This window comes from Vicia villosa, unplaced genomic scaffold (genome assembly GCF_029867415.1).
Source record: "Vicia villosa cultivar HV-30 ecotype Madison, WI unplaced genomic scaffold, Vvil1.0 ctg.004003F_1_1, whole genome shotgun sequence".
Lineage (NCBI taxonomy): Eukaryota > Viridiplantae > Streptophyta > Magnoliopsida > Fabales > Fabaceae > Vicia > Vicia villosa.
The window spans coordinates 27,881-45,202 of NW_026706357.1; the positions used below are offsets into that span (position 1 = coordinate 27,881).

Genomic DNA, 17,322 nt, shown 5'->3' on the forward strand with positions numbered 1-17,322 from the left:
ACAATTTTGTCAAATGTACCATTTCATCCTATTTTTTCTTGTCATATTTTTGTAAGTTCCATTTACTTAACTTTAACACAAATAATTGAATGTAAAAATAATAAAAACCATTTAATATTTTCCTATATACTTATGTGGTGTGTGGTTAATGTCACTTCTTGTTAGTAGTTAGACATTTTTAATAGTTTTACAAGATACTCATGTTTCAGAGAAATGATTCAAAATCAAATATTTTTATATTTTATTCTTAAATAAATTTAAATGTTAATTTTTGAAAGATAAAAGAAAAGAAAAGAAGAAGAGAATCTACACTTCTTGAAGCAAAGGCATTCATCAAAGTCACATATGTCATAGATAGCTTCACATATATAAATATATAAAAATGGTACATTATCTTATTTTTGTCAATTACACTTGAAATGATGATTAAAGTTAATATATAAAATAAATACAGAACAATTTTGGTTTTTATTTTAAATTTTAGAAAAACCACTCTTAATATTATATGAGCATAATCAAAGCTTAACATAATTATTATCAAGCAACCACTTAAGGTTCCAATTTTTAGAGTCACATTTGTAAGCCCAATAAGCCCATCCAAATGTAGCACGAGAATATACCTCCACTTGTACATTCATAAATTTCTGGAAATCTTGTTTTGATGCATTCTGAACCTTCCAATCACCACTCCATTCCCCTGCAAAATTGATGTTAATGTAAACACTTAAAAGTAGTAATAGAAATTTATCATTTTATAAAATTGACTGAGACTATTTGAAAATTCTAACTCGACTGTGATATTGTTAAGTTGAATGTTAACAACAGAGTTCAAACTTTGATTATCTAAATTGCGTTGTTTACGGATAAAAAAAATGTTGACTTAGGCTATATTCATTGTACAATAATGTATGTAAGAAAAGAAAGCATACCAACAAAGATGAGGGGTCCATTTGATGTGGTCAGAGAATTAAGCTCATAAGCTCTTTGATATTTAATATAATCAATGTTCTGCTTCACATTCATATTTAAGAACTTGTCCGAAAACAGATTGTAGTAATGCACATCAATGACAACTTTATCAAAAGCCTTAACAAACGGTAGAAGCACTTTTGAATCTCTATCAAGAGGGTTAGACATTATCACATAAGCACTTGATGTGTGTTTCCTTACAGCCTCATAACCCGCTTTATAATACTTTTTAAGACTTTCCAAATCAACTCCTTGTGGCTCATTCATCAGTTGTATTCCAATTAAATTTGGTCTCTCAGCATATCTGCACCAGATACAAGATACACTGATTATTCAATAAATTTAAATAACAAACTTTTCTTATATTAAGGACCGGAGCGAGTGAGTATATATGTATGAAACCTTTCTGCTAAGAAGTCTATGATTGCCACCGTATCGGGAATACTAGAATCTCCCCATTCTAGATATCCATCTCTTGTCGCACTATGCGCTCTTCCATTTTGCGAAGCCGGTGCAGCATGCAGGTCTACAATAACTTTGATTCCATATTTTCTGCAAATTCCATTAACTACTAAGTTACAACCACTGGTAGACAAATTGGACTTTTTCATTTGTATGGTAAATAAAATAGACTAGGGACTTAACTGTGCCCATGTGAAGGCACTGTCAAGTGTTTTTAAGGATCCTCCAACAAATGGCCTAGGTGGTGTTGGGTCCTTAGCTATCCACCATCCTACAGGAATTCTGACTGCATTTAAGCCATTTTCTGACATGAATTTGAAATCATCTTCTGTTATGTATGTATTCCAGTGTTCCTGCATGATTTTGGAAGCTTTGTTTGGACCATAACCGTTTGTAATTTGGTATTCTCCTTTTATGATTGTGTCAGACAAAACAGTCATTTTGAATATAGAAGGGTCATTGTCCTCCCATATGGATTCTTCATAAACTGTTCCTGTGGTAATTAAACTCTCTGAAATGGCCTAATTAATCAGTAAACGAAAATATTAATCAAAAGGAGACACTGACACACAGACATCATCAGACACACAGACATTAGACACAACATTGAGGTTGAGACGTAACACCGGTAATATTTCGGTGTTATGTCATTGTCAGTGTTGTGTAGTTGTCGGTGTGTGATACTGACACATGACAGACAAGAACACACATTTTTTTCTAGAGATTACGATATTATTGAGAGTAAGTAAAAAAAAAGAAAGTACAAACCTGTAAAAACAAACCATTTGATGCTCTGATCCTAACCATGTTTGGATCATAATCATTTCTCACAATCTCAAATGTTTCTTTGTTTCCAGGTGAATCTATATCAGCCACTAATTTATTTTTATCTTCTAATCCCAAAAACTGCTTATTTGACACTCTCAAATTAAACATCGTTTCATTCACCCTCCACAACTGTCAAAAAATAAACATATATTAAATTAACTTACTTCTTATTTTTTTATCAACAAACCAAACGAAATTATAATTACTATAAGAAACTCAAATAGAAAACCGACTCTGAAAGTTTCCCAATGAAAAGGTTTGGTTCGGTTGGCGACAATAATAGTTCCTCCACCATGTTCTGCACATAGATACTTTTCCAGTTTTAATGACATGAATTGCACATGAGTTCCATCCTGAAATTACCAAATAATTTAGCTTATAATCTATATAAATATTTTCCCATATCAATAATAAGAGAGATTAATTAGTATATATAATATACCAAAAGATCATTGTTGATTATTCCATCAAAGAGAGAAGGTTTCATCCATCCTTCAATAACAAGCCAATTTCCAAGGTTCACAGCTTTGAGTTGCAAATTGAAATTCTTGGTTTGAGAAGCATAAACATTGTGAAATAATGAGAGGTAGAAAAAGAAAAAAAGGTTCACATAGAACAATTTGTTGCACATCTTATTATACTCGGTGTGTGAAGTGAGTGTTATGTTTATGCATGATGAGGAATTATAACATTATAATATACAGAAATTTCACTTTAGAAAATGTAATAATATTCTTGGATGCATTTCTAGTAGTATTCTAATGTTAAAGGAAATTGCATGTTTTGGTTAGTTTTTGCTATGAATGAGATGAGATAGTAACTTAGCATCTATCATATGTGTACTTATTAACTAATTTGTAATATTCATCTAACAAATTTTGTTACAAGGTTAGGTGTAGGGTGAACATTGTCAATTTACTACATTAAATATATTTTAAAAAATAATGGTAGTGTTAGGAATGGGATTAGATCAACCATTAGTTGTCTTAGACTAATGACTTGTTCTTTTCAAAAGTATTTTTAGACTTGTTAATCTAGCTAAATGTTTATTTAGATTTGTTAAAGGAATTATGACTCTTTTAAAATTCTTTTATCTGTACTAGAAATAAAGTTGATTGAATAGTAAATTATTCCTATTTGACGAGCGTGATTCCAATCAAGATAACATAAAAATATAGGGGTGGTTAAATTCAAACCGATTCAAATAAAAACTATAAATCGATTTAAAAAAAACTCTAAAAAACCGAATATTATTAGATGTGTTTGGATGTCGTTTTGTAAAAATCGTACGGTTCAAATTAGATTTCGGATTGATTTTTCAAAACTGATTCAAACCATGTTAGACAAAGACAACGTATCTAGAGGGGGTGAATAGATCACCAATATAAAATGCACCAATTAAAATTGTGGTTTGAAAAAGTAGTGCGAGCGGAATATATCCCTATAGATCGAACAAGTCATATATACGAACCAAACTATTGGAAGTCGGATATGCAATAAGCGTATGGAATGAATTAACACAATAAGATGAATTCCTTTACTCTAATCAAGTGTCACTCAATTATTCGTTTAAACGAAGTTGCAACAATGTAACCAATCGTTAGTTGGTCCAGTGGTGATTGGCGTTGGACTTGGTAGGGAGAACCACGGTTCGATCCCCCGCAACTGCGATCGGGAGGGGAATGAAACCACTTGATGCCAGAACTCGCCCCCGAACTGGACTAAACCGGTGGTATAAAGCCAAAAAAAAAGTTGCAACAATGTTATTTCCAATACTAACGAGTGAAAAATAATAGGCTGCACAATTTATCAAACACTTGGTATGCGAACAAGTTTTTAGATTTTTTCGATTGAGTTGTGTTGATACGAAATCCACTTATAATCAAAGTGATTATAAGCTGGTCAACACACTACTTTAATAAAAACTATTGCAGAAAAATTCTTATGATTCGGTCGTTTAAATAATGTTATTCGATAAATTACGTAATTGAATTAAAGCGAATAAAGAGATGAGAGAGAGAGAGATACACGAGGATTTGTTTAGGAAGTTCCCCATGTCATCCTCGCATGTGGATACACCTGCCCCTAATTCCAATTATCAAAATTAGGATAGTTTCTTACTATGCAAAAAGTTAATTACAAGAGAAGTGTTCCAAGAGCAACCTACAAACACAACCATTTGATGTTGATTCAACCCCTTATCTTCTTTTGATTTTGAGCAAGACCAAGACACAATAGCTAATAATTGACTGTTCGACTATTGCTACTCCTTTGAGTTCTTTATCTCCAAAGATTTCACACACGATCAATTGTACCTACTGCAACAAAGGACTCCCAATTCAATCAGTCATTCTCGCGTTATTCCTTTGCGTAATTTATCTCCAAAGCTTTCACTAAACTGTGATTCCTTCTTGGACCGTCTTGACCAAAACCCCACCTAAGATCTTGAAGGATAAACCCGCGGTTTTTCCGAATGAAATTCCCTTGATTCTCAACTCCAATCTTAGATTACAAACAACCTAAATTGAACTTTATCAACCGAGTCTAGATGACACCCCAACAAAAGATGATTATGTGTGATTTGTCAGTGTGTATGCATAGGTTTAAGGTTGAAGATGAAGAGCAATCAAGAAAATAGTTTTGGTTTCATCAAGTGAAATGATGCAAGAATGATATATTTATAGTTGTGAAAGTCTGGTGGCAAAAGGAGGAAATTCAGAATGAATAGAATTAAAAGAAATTGAACCAATAAATAATATGTGTCGGCTTGTTCGATAAATGTGCCGACATATGGTATTGAAAATAACAGCATGTGCCAACCTGAAGACGTCTACGTGTCGGCCAAAACAAAACAGAAGCTACAACCTTATTTAAGTAAGTAAATGTGACGACCTGTTTGATGTATGTGTCGGTACAAAAGAATTTCTTTCAATATGTATCAACCTATAATGTGCATGTGTCGACAATGAAACAATGGATACAGGCTTTGTTATTGAGTTGCATGTGTTGACCTAAATGATGTATGTGTCGACACATAAAACAGAGTTTTTAGTCTGTGTCGACCTCAAAGGGCTTACGTGTCGGCCTAACCTTGACAGAAGCCACATGCTTCAATATTGAGTTTCATGTGCCGGCTTGAAAAACATATGTGTCGGCACATGCAATGCATTTTTGTGCATAAGACTTTTTTTTTATGATTTTGGTCCATTTCAAAGTTGTTCTTTAGTGATTCCAAAGACCTCTAATGCAAGGGTGTCACACAAACTCAGAGATACCATCTGACATAAAGAAATCCAAAGTTTTCATATAGTTTTCACATCATGCAAAACATCTAATGGTGAAGTTGCACTCACAAACCGCAAACCGCAAGTTTATATTTATTTTTTATTAATATGATATGTTGCATTAATTCATTAGTCGATGTTACTTATTTTCTCAATACTATTTCTTAGTTTGGTTAAATCTATTTATTTTTATTATTTCAGTTGTTCCAACCATAATCGATCATTCTTATTTTGTAATATTAATATTTAAAATAGCATATGTTATATATTATATCAAATATGTTATTTATTAGCATTTTTATAATCTTACTCAATAATAAATTTGTAATTTGGATATCCAAAAATCGATCCAAAATAAACCGCATCAAATTGGATCAGATCAGATCGAATTTTTTAATTTATCATCCAAAACTGAACCGAACCGTGAATAAATTTATCTTTAGATCGGATGAATTTTAATCTCAAAACTGATCTAAACCGAATCGCGAACACCGCTAATAAAGTGTATGCAATAATTGTTTGTGTGTGAATAAAGTATTATAAAGAGAGTTTAGTTGAAAATGATTCACAAAGAGATTGGTTTTGGCTCAATCGAAGTATTTTTTAATGATAAATTGTTAATAGTTAAATGTTAGTAAAAAATTACCCTTTTATGAGAACTTGAATTTTGATTAATCTCCAATTTCTTTCCAAAAGTTTTTAAAAACTATTTCTTCACAGTTTTTGCATTTATGGTGATTAATAGGAAGTTGATATAGTAGTTGCAGTGGCAACGACGACTTTAGCAAATTTAGTGGCTTTGGATGTCATCATAGCTAGACGGATTTAGAATTGGATCTTTGGGGAAGGATATCATTCAGTTGATGATCGATGTCGATAATTTGAAACTCCAATGTTAGAGCGGAGATTGTTTACGAAGAATTGTAGAAATCAAAAGTCTATTTCCACAAACGGCGCCACTGTTCCATAATGAAACCATAATAATTGATGAAACAATGGAGTTGATCTAGGGAATAATACACCAAAATTCTGGTACAATGACGTGGGTGTGAACTTACAAGTTTAGCACTCTAACACACAAGTCAATGAGAGTATGAGAGGTGATGTAAAGAGGAGATGGATTCAAATTACCTAGAAATAGCACACTTTATCTCTTATATGGTGAAGGTGGTTAAAATTGACCACGTGGGACGCAACATGTTGTGCGATGGACCATCTGATTGATATGGACGGTATATAATGCATAAGAACTCATATATATATATATATATATATATATATATATATATATATATATATATATATATATATATATATATATATATATATATATATATATATATATATATATATATATATATATATATATATATATATATATATATATATATATATATATCATTTGTTAACATCTTTGAGATTTATCACCTTTTTTAAAATTGAATAAAATTGTTATGTATTACAAATTACTTGGGATTACTCTATCTCATTGGAGTTATGTCATCATGAAAATGAAAAATCATAAGTATAACAATATTTTAAGTTTGGGTGATGGTTTTATAAGAAAGTATTATTGAAAGAGACTTGGAAAATTGTTGAAAACAAATAGGTTCATAGCGGTAAAAAAGGAAAAAGAAATAAAAACAAAAGCGAATAGGTACTAATCAAAGAAAGATCCCAAATAGCATAGTATGAATCCTTTAAAGTGTTGATAGGGGTAAAAGGAGTAAAAAGTTTAAAGAATGGATAAATAAAGGAATTTAGTATCTAATTCCAAGAATTATCCCACTTTGCCCAAATTTATGCTACCTTAAATCAAACAATGATACAACCTTTAAAACCTCAAAAGTTTGTATAATAATACTGACTTGATAGAATGTTTAGAAAATTTTCAAGTATGTGTTAAAATGATCATTGCATGTTGGTTGAGTGACACCCTGAGTGAATTGGTGATGAAGAGAGAAAGTTAAATAGACCTGAGCATGATGAAGTCTTTTGATTTATTCATTCTAACGTATGAGAATGCAAGTAGAGCTTGAACAGCACAGAAGTACATTGGTAAGTAATGTTAACTTAGAAATTATCAAGCAAGTAAATTCCAGTGTTTTCTTAAAAATCTAAATTTTATAGTTTTTTCTTCGAGGACAATGAAAGGTTCAAGTCTGAGGTTGTGATTACAATACATCATTATGGATCTATGTGATTGCATGTATAATTAAGTAGTGATCCAAGATAGTGAAGCTTATAGATAGCAAAATACAAGTTAATCAACAACTACTTAGTTTTGATGATGACATAGTTTGATGATGTATGGTTTTGATGATGACAACACATGTAGTCAAGCAATTTCTAAACTTAGCTAAAGTGGTCAACGATTTGATCAGTGCATTTTAATGCACATTCTCCTATGTTTGTTCTTAAGCATTTCTTTGATTTTCTTTGTTTACTTTTATGTTTTATAATGTTTTTCTAATTTAGTTTATTTTTGGTTTAATTTGATTTTTCGCACTTTATTTTCAGCATTAGTAGTCTGCACTAAAATGATCATAAGTGGAGGTCCGGGAATCCGATTGAGGCGTTCTAATAATCGCCGGAAAGCTAAGAGAAAGAGCTACAACTTTTGTGTTGGAGTCAAAGTCAGATTCGGAGCGCATATTTTCCAGAATTTCGTTTGAAGCTGCAACATTAGTTTTATTTAGTTTTAGATCGTTAGTTTTGGGTCTGGGTTATGTTTGTTTGACCCAGTTGGGTTATGACCCGAATTATTGTTTCTCCCATTTACCTAGGTTTGGCCGCTAATGTTCATTGTTACGTTTTTATTATTCAAGAAATTATGAGTCAAGCTTGTACGAATTCCATGGAGAACTAATTCCTTTGAGACAAATTGTTGTATTCAGGTTCCGACCTTGAGGTTATTATAATTATAATTCAGTTCTATTCCTTTCAATATTAATCTATGTCTCTTGTTTTCTTAATTCGATTTGCATAGACTATATTGATTTAATTCGATTGGTTGTATGATCCTAACTATAGTCACGTTATCGTTTGCTTAATTCGTTATCGTGTCCGTTTAATTCATGTTTGCTTAATTCATGAAACTTAATCCCGTTTGCTTAATTCGGATAATAGGAACATAGAAATTATACTATCAATTGCGCTTGTCAATGGATATTATGATCGAATAGGAATAGATAATCCGCTTAGGAGGTTGGAATTACAATAATCAATGATAGATAGGAACCGAATCAGCAAATTGTCGTTTTAGCTTATTTTCTAGTCACTTATTTTAATCTCTTATTTGCTCTATTGTTCATAAATCGATCTAAAACCATAAACCCCAATTTTATTTATATTAGTTAATAACAAAACAAGAATCCTTGTGATACGACTCGAGTCATTGTCGCTATATTACGTTTTCAAAATACTCGTTTTTGATCCGCGCGCGACAGCGGATCAAATTGGCGCCGTTGCCGGGGATTCTTGTCGTTATTAACTGATTTTAGAGTTTTAGGTTTAGTGTTTGTGCGTTTAGGCCATAGGTTCCTCGCGGTTTCGGCCATAACGCCTTTTTGAGTCAAAAAAACATTTTTTTGTTTTTTGGAAATTGAGTCTGATCGATAATATGTTTTTGCCTACTGGGAGCAGAAAAATTGTGCGATCAATTTTTAATGAATTCGACTCCAAATCGCCAAATTCATCGTTTTTCTATTTTTAATGAATTTTTTACTGTTTTCATAGAGTCGAAAAAATTCAAAAAAATTCCCAAAATTCTTATTTGTCTTAATTAGATTAAATTTAGTGTTTTTATATTTTTATGAATTTATTTTAATCGTTTTTCTTCTTTCTATTTGTTTCTGCCTGTTTGGGACATAGTTGGTATTTCTGTGTTTGTTGATAACATGGCTGAACAAAGAACCTTAACGCAGTTGGCTGCCCCTGATGCGAACTTATGCATTGTTTATCCTGATGTTGATGTACCTTTTGAATTTAAATCTGGTTTAATATATTTGTTGCCTAGGTTTAATGGTTTTGCAGGTGAGGATCCGCATAAGCATCTGAATGAATTTGAGGTTATGTGTTGTGCATCTTCCGAACCTTCACTAGAGGATATTGTCAAAGAAATGGCTGCAAATAATCTTAAGTATCAACAACAAATATATTCCACTCTTCAGACTTTGCAAACACAAATTGGACAACTTGCCACTTTATTGAATGCCATGCAGCAAGCTCAAGGATCAAACCAACAACCCTTGGAAGAGCATTCTGTTTTTCAAATAGAGTTGCTTTATGAAACTGTTGATAATACTTGTACTGATTTGCTTGCATCTGACTTTCCATCACTGTCTGATTTTGATGATGTTTACTCATGTTCTAATTGTACTGACACTAATATTTGTGTTGTATGTGCTGAGATTGATGCTGCATTGCAGGGTAATGTAACACCCTTCTAACCCCGGTGGAAATTTAAATAAATATATCAGAGTAAAAACATATGCACAAGGGTGCCACGATTATTTAAAATAATTAAATCAACTAAGGTCAAGTCATGCTTTATTAGGAAACGATTTACCAAAAACACAATTATGTTTATCACAGCGGAATAAGAAACATCATCAACATAACCAAATGGAAACATAATCCAACACCAAATAAAATAGAGAATTCTCATAAATCTCTATAACTATCGTCCCCCAGTGTTACAAGATCAGAGCATGACCGACACGACCCAAAACAACGGATAAACTCTACGAGTCCTCCTCACCGAGCACTAATGCCGCTACTCCTCGATCTGAAAATTATCAAGTAAGGGTGAGTCTCATTTTCAATTAATCAATGTTATGCATTCATAAGCAACAAAACATCATAATATATCATTCACCCAATTTGTCATATATTCAGATTCACATCTATTATTCATCAATTCATACAATAATAGATTACAACACAAAACACAGAAATCCATACAATCATGTTATGACAAAATGCATATGACACAACTGACACTATGCATGTGGTACCAATAAACCGTGGAATCAATCCACCTAACCGATCTACGCCTCATCGAGATACGGCCCACCGACACAATTTCCACACAATGGGAAATATGTCCACCAATGATCCAAACATCACCGGGATCCAACATCAATGCATATGAATGAATGAAACACATATAAGATACTTAAAACACACTGAATCACGATGAACAACTCATCTCAACACCACATCACCGAATAAGTATGTACATGTTTTCAACATCATTCAAATAGTCATGCATCCATCACAATCATAATAACAAATCATAACTAATTCATCATCACATCAAACACATTGTCACACCTATCTCATATGCACACAATGTTCAATTCTCATCAAGTAATTAAATCGAGTTTTTAAAGAAATAAAGTTGGCTAATACCAATATTTATCATTCATCATATAAAACATTTAATTACTTGCACAACGCCCAAAACGGCACTAAGAAATGATTCACGGATCAAAAGATACGTTATTTTGAAGTTTGGGAAAATTCACACACAGCAAGGTTCGCTCAGCGGAGCAAGGCAGAAGCGAAATCCTTCAGACCCCCGCTCAGCGGACCTCAAGCGACGTCAAACAAGAGCGAACTACGTTGGGACCTCCGCTCAGCGGACCCCCTCCGCTCAGCGGACCTGCGATTTCAGCAAACCCCAAGTCTGCCACAGACCCTGCGATTTCATATTCTTTTCACCCAAAACGATTCCAGGCATCACATACAGGCATACAAACATCGAATTTCTCATCACACATCATTATACATCAAAACAACACATCAATAACCAACAATCTATACAATTCATCAATTATCCCAAATCATAACATACCTAACAATATCAAATCCCAATATACCCAATCGAATCGAATCATACGTTAATTCATCCTATTACCCATAATCACATAATAGAAATTAACCGGAAGAGTCCCCCCTTACCTTAGCCAAGAATATGAATTTTTCTCCTTCTTCTCCATCAAACCCGTAAGCCTCTTTTCATCACTTTCAGCAAGGATCTCCAATCTTCAAACCCGCTTATCTCCCTCACCGAGAACTTCCCTGATTTGGAGCTACGAGCAGAGAGTTATGACCCATTTTGTGAGGGCTGCACCATGAATACGAAAATCCCTCTTATCCATGAATTCTCCTTCTCTCCCTCTTAGGTTTTCCTTCTCTATTTCTCAATTTTCTCTTATTTACTTGTTTTATTAAAACATGGCATAATTTAGTAATGGGCTCAACACTTAACACCCCCTCATTACTAAATACTCCACTTGGTCCAAAGACCAATACTCAATAATTCTCCCAATTAGTTCAACGAAAATACCAATTAATTCCAAATAATAATTTAATTTCTGATTAAATTAAAATTAGAAAATATGGGGTGTTACAGGTAACATATCTACTACAGGTGAAGTTGTTATCGATGAAGTTGTTTATGCAGCTGATACTCTTGACATCCCGGCTGCCCCAAGCACTACTTCCATTGAGCAGCCACATTCCCCTGAGCTGAAACCAATTCCTGAAAATCTTAAATATGCTTATTTAGAGATGAATGAAATGCTGCCGGTTATAATTTCTTCTAACCTTGATTTTGATCAAGAAAATAAGATTTTGCAGGTTTTGAAGAAGCATAAGAAGGTGATTGGGTGGACTTTGACCGAAATTCTCGATATTAGCCCATCTATGATTTTGCATAGGGTCTTAATTGAAGGGGAAGATGAAACAAAAGTAGTGAGACAACCCCTCAATCTTTTGATCTCTGATGTTGTTGAAAAGAAGATCACGTGCCCATTCAACACTTTTATTTATAGAAGATTCTTCTTTGATCCTAGAATAAAAGGCGAAGGCACTAATAAAAATTGCAAGTTCAATGGACATTACCCAAAGCTACTCCATGAGAGCCTCACTTTGGAAGAAGAGAATGTAGAAGATATCTCTTTAGGAAAGACTGCTTATGTGATCACTTATCCTCCTTGACTACTCGGGTGTGTTCTTTCCTTTCTCCCACTCTTATTTTATATTTATGTTCTTTCATTGAGGACAATGCTTATTTTAAGTGTGGGGGAAGGAATAATTTATTTTTTTAATTTTCTTTTGTTCTTTGTTTTGTTTTCAGTTTAAAAAATAAAAAAAATAAATATGCATCATTTTGAAAGTTTTAGGCTACAGACTGATTTGAGTCGAGTTTGCGGAGACTTGGGAAAAATTCACAAGATCGGTATCGTTTTAACACCGTAAGTCTCCTGTATATGGAATTTGATTTGAATTTTTTTATTATGTTTTAGCCTTAAATTCTCATTCTCTGAAAGCTCTTGAGTAGTTTATTTCAGCAGTCGGCACCATCTCTCACACACTTTACACAGGGAAGCCGATGAATATAAGTGAGTGTTCCGGAAAAAAAAGAAAAGAAAAAAGAAAAAGGGAATGCACCTTCTAAGTTTGGTGACCCTCACCCGGTCACTTAACCCAACGATTGTGAAACCTTCAAAAAAAGATTTCAAGACTCTTTGTTAGTTGGTTCAGCGGTTTCTGGTGCTGAACTTGGTAGGGAGGATTATGGTCCGATCCCCCGCAACTACAACTGAGTAAATAAAGGGTTATGCCACGTAAGTACCAAAACCCCGTGCAGAGAAGGATCAGAGTCAATAACCGGTCGTCTTGCTATAAGTGTGGAGATAACGGGCTTAATGTGATTGCGCCTGAATGAAAAAGAGCAAAAAGAATGAGTAAGTTAGGCTATGGTATAATAATATGATTTGAATTGGTTTGTGTATTTAGGAGGCTTATGTCTGCACAATTGTGGATTAGTGTTCCTACGATATCCTTAGTGTACAAGATTAGTACCTGTCAATGCAAACATACCCGAAGAAGATTTGTAGCCTAGGATGAGTAACTAATGATGTACTTGTGCTTTCTTTGTTTTGTTGTTCATTTTGCTCGGAGTGCAAAAGTTCAAGTGTGGGGGAATTTGATCAGTGCATTTTAATGCACATTCTCCTATGTTTGTTCTTAAGCATTTCTTTGATTTTCTTTGTTTACTTTTATGTTTTATAATGTTTTTCTAATTTAGTTTATTTTTGGTTTAATTTGATTTTTGCACTTTATTTTCAGCATTAGTAGTCTGCACTAAAATGATCATAAGTGGAGGTCTGGGAATCCGATTGAGGCGTTCTATTAATCGCCGGAAAGCTAAGAGAAAGAGATACAACTTTTGTGTTGGAGTCAAAGTCAGATTCGGAGCGCATATTTTCCAGAATTTCGTTTGAAGCTGCAGCATTAGTTTTATTTAGTTTTGGATCGTTAGTTTTGGGCCTGGGTTATGTTTGTTTGACCCAGTTGGATTATGAACCGAATTATTGTTTCTCCCATTTACCTAGGTCTGGCCGCTAATGTTCATTGTTACGTTTTTATTATTCAAGAAATTATGAGTCAAGCTTGTACGAATTCCATGGATAACTAATTCCTTTGAGACAAATTGCTGTATTCAGGTTCCGACCTTGAGGTTATTATAATTATAATTCAGTTCTATTCCTTTCAATATTAATCTATGTCTCTTGTTTGCTTAATTCGATTTGCATAGACTATATTGATTTAATTCGATTGGTTGTATGATCCTAACTATAGTCACGTTATCGTTTGCTTAATTCGTTATCGTGTCCGTTTAATTCATGTTTGCTTAATTCATGAAACTTAATCCCGTTTGCTTAATTCGGATAATAGGAACATACAACTTATACTATCAATTGCGCTTATCAATGGATATTATGATCGAATAGGAATAGATAATCCGCTTAGGAGGTTGGAATTATAATAATCAATGATAGATAGGAACCGAATCAGCAAATTGTCGTTTTAGCTTATTTTATAATCACTTATTTTAATCTCTTATTTGCTCTATTGTTCATAAATCGATCTAAAACCATAAACCCCAATTTTATTTATATTAGTTAATAACAAAACAAGAATCCTTGTGATACAACTCGAGTCATTGTCGCTATATTACGTTTTCAAAATACTCGTTTTTGATCCGCGCGCGACAGCGGATAAATGCACAAAGTAGTTGATCAATTTATCTTCTAGAATCAAGCTAAAGACATTTGTTTAAAGTCAACACTTAGTTCAACGACTCTCAAGTGAAGACTTAGGGTTTATGATCACAAATGATTTAAAATTTCATTATCTCATATAATGGTAACTAATATGGAGATATCTCAAACATTACTAAGAAGACTTGAGGCTCTTACGTGATAATGTTGGCAAGACTTGAAGCTTCAGAGTGTGAAAGAGAGAAAGTGTGAAAACTCGCTTGATCATGTCCGTTTGAGTAATCAGTGTCTTGTAAAGACACGAGGGGATTTTTTGAACTATTATGAATAAACCATACACACTTAAAACATTGAGAAGTCTCTCAGTTATTTATCAAAATAGGAAAAAAAATGTTTTTGGAGCTTAGTCAGTTGATAAGGGGATTGTCTGCTTGATTAGGAAAACATTTTTAAAACTGTGTAATCGATTAGATTACACCTAATTGATTTTATAAGGGATTATTAAAGTCTCTTAATGATTTGGTAACAACTTTATATCTAAACTTCTATTATGGGTTCTGACAAATGAGTATTGCATTGCCTAACGGTTAGGTCATTTATTTGACTCAAAGATTGTTTCCAAATTTACACTATTTCTTGACATATAAATAGAGAACTTCTCTATCATTTTAAAACATCCAAAAAAATGTGAAAAACCTCACTTTTTTTTTTTTCACAATCTCTCTAAATCTTTCAATTTTTCCTCATATGTTTTAGACATATTACTTTGAGAGTGTTCTTGAATCTAGTGAGGAATATTGTTTTGGGTAAGGACAATATTGAAAAATTATCAAGAGTAGATTTTTCTCTAGAGTAAATAATTCTTCCTTAGGAAGTAATTTTTTTGGTAGGGAGTTAAACTATTGAAAAAGTTCTTATTTGTATTTGGGGGATTAGTATATGTTTTCGTTTGGTTCCTGAAAATCAACCAGTAAAAATTTCTATAATTGTTCTGGATCTTGGTTTGGTCAAAAACTTTAATGATTTGAGATTAGCCTGGTGGTTAAATCTCTCTTGGTTTCTGAGTTAAGCCTGGTACAACAACTCAGTAGTTTCGAGATCAGCCCAGTAAAAATCTTAGTTTAGCTTGTGGTCGACCTATGTAAAACCCATGGTCGGTTCAGAGGATAGCCAAATCAAAAGTAATATTCAATTCGAGACCGGCCTGTGCAAAGTTTCTGCTTTGTGTGAAGGCTAACCGCTTCGAGGCATGTTCTTTGTTTGGTTGGAAGTTAACCCGAAACTTCATTTTTTATGTATAAGGCAGCTAGTGGATTTAACTTTCTGAAAGCTCTCAAGATATAGTGGATACTCTCAAGATCAATTATTGGGTAGAAGAGTAGATCACTTCATTAGGCTAAACCTCTATAAAACGCTGGTGTCATCTCTTTTCCCTTATCTCTTTCATTTTTCACTTAATTTCTTCACTTTGAATTTTTACTACTTACTTATTCAAAAGTTTTTAATAAAATATTTTTAAACTTTGGTTTAGAAAATGATTTTATTTTAAATAAATAATTTTCAAACCTCCACAATTCACTCCCTTTTGTGTATGAAGTGACATGCTCAACAATTGGTATCATAGCCTAACTCTTGTTTAAAGACTCTCTTAGAAGGAAGATGACATCCAATATTATTTTAAACAAGAAGAATTTCCTAAACACACCTCCACCAATTAATGGTGATAGTTTTAAATAGTGAAAAACTAGATTTAAAATATTCATTAAAATTCTTGATCTTGAATTATAGGAAATAATAGTCAATGGTCCATTTACTCCTACTCATTACATAAATGATTAAGTATTAGATAAATCAGATTTTCTTTGGATCGTTGATGAAAAAAGAAAGTTTGAAATTAATTTTAAGATAAAAAATTTATTAGTGATGTCGTTAAATGATAATCAATTGCTTTATGTCCTCAATTGTAATTCCACCAAGGAAATGTGAGACACTCTTGAAAGATCTATGGAGTTTCTCCAAGTATCAAACAAGAGAGCATGAACTCGCGAGGAAAAGAAGATGAATGTTTCCTTCACAAATATTTTCAATCTTTATAAATTTTGGAAGTAATGTTAGAACCTTCACCATTAACAAATATCTAAGAATTTAGAATTTGAATCACAAACCTAATCCAATCCTTAAATTAAGAGATGGGAATACATTTACGATTTTCAAGAAAAATCCAAGAAGGAAGAAATCATCGAGAAATTGAATTAGCTTATTCAACTATTAAAGGATGAAGGCATGATCTCAAACCTATAAGCATATCTAGCAACTTCAACGAATAACTCTTGTGAAGAAGAATAAACTCCAGTAATCTCCTTCAAAAGAACAATCTCGGTGGTTGAACGATCCATGGAAGATACAATGTCTAGTGTAGAAGCTTCATAAAAAAGAGAATACGAAGAAGAAGTTTCATCGAGTGGAATCTAAGAAAGAATAAATGTGGAAGAAATATCAACAAGCCATATCTTCATAGACTCAAAATTAAGGAGAAATCTCAAAGAATCAACCTCTTGTCGAGTCTTCAAAGAATTTTCTTGAAACAAAGAAGATGGACAAGTTTGTTTCATGAAGAAGATAATTGCGAGGTAACAAAGATATCATACAAGAAATTGTTTAAATTAAACGTTAAGTTAATCAAGGATTATAGCCACGTCCTT

The 17,322-nt window shown here is 32.9% G+C and overlaps 1 protein-coding gene across 1 annotated transcript; it reads right to left on the minus strand.

The window, feature by feature from the left end:
- Positions 1–335: 335 nt before the first annotated feature.
- Positions 336–2,930, minus strand: LOC131641733 (probable glucan 1,3-beta-glucosidase A). Its single transcript, XM_058912036.1, has 7 exons — positions 2,702–2,930; positions 2,493–2,612; positions 2,200–2,388; positions 1,615–1,952; positions 1,372–1,521; positions 930–1,273; positions 336–697 (listed from the first exon to the last, which is right to left on the minus strand). Exons 1-7 carry the CDS (start codon positions 2,888–2,890, stop codon positions 516–518), a joined length of 1,512 nt encoding a protein of 503 aa, XP_058768019.1. The 5' UTR covers positions 2,891–2,930; the 3' UTR covers positions 336–515.
- Positions 2,931–17,322: the final 14,392 nt, after the last annotated feature.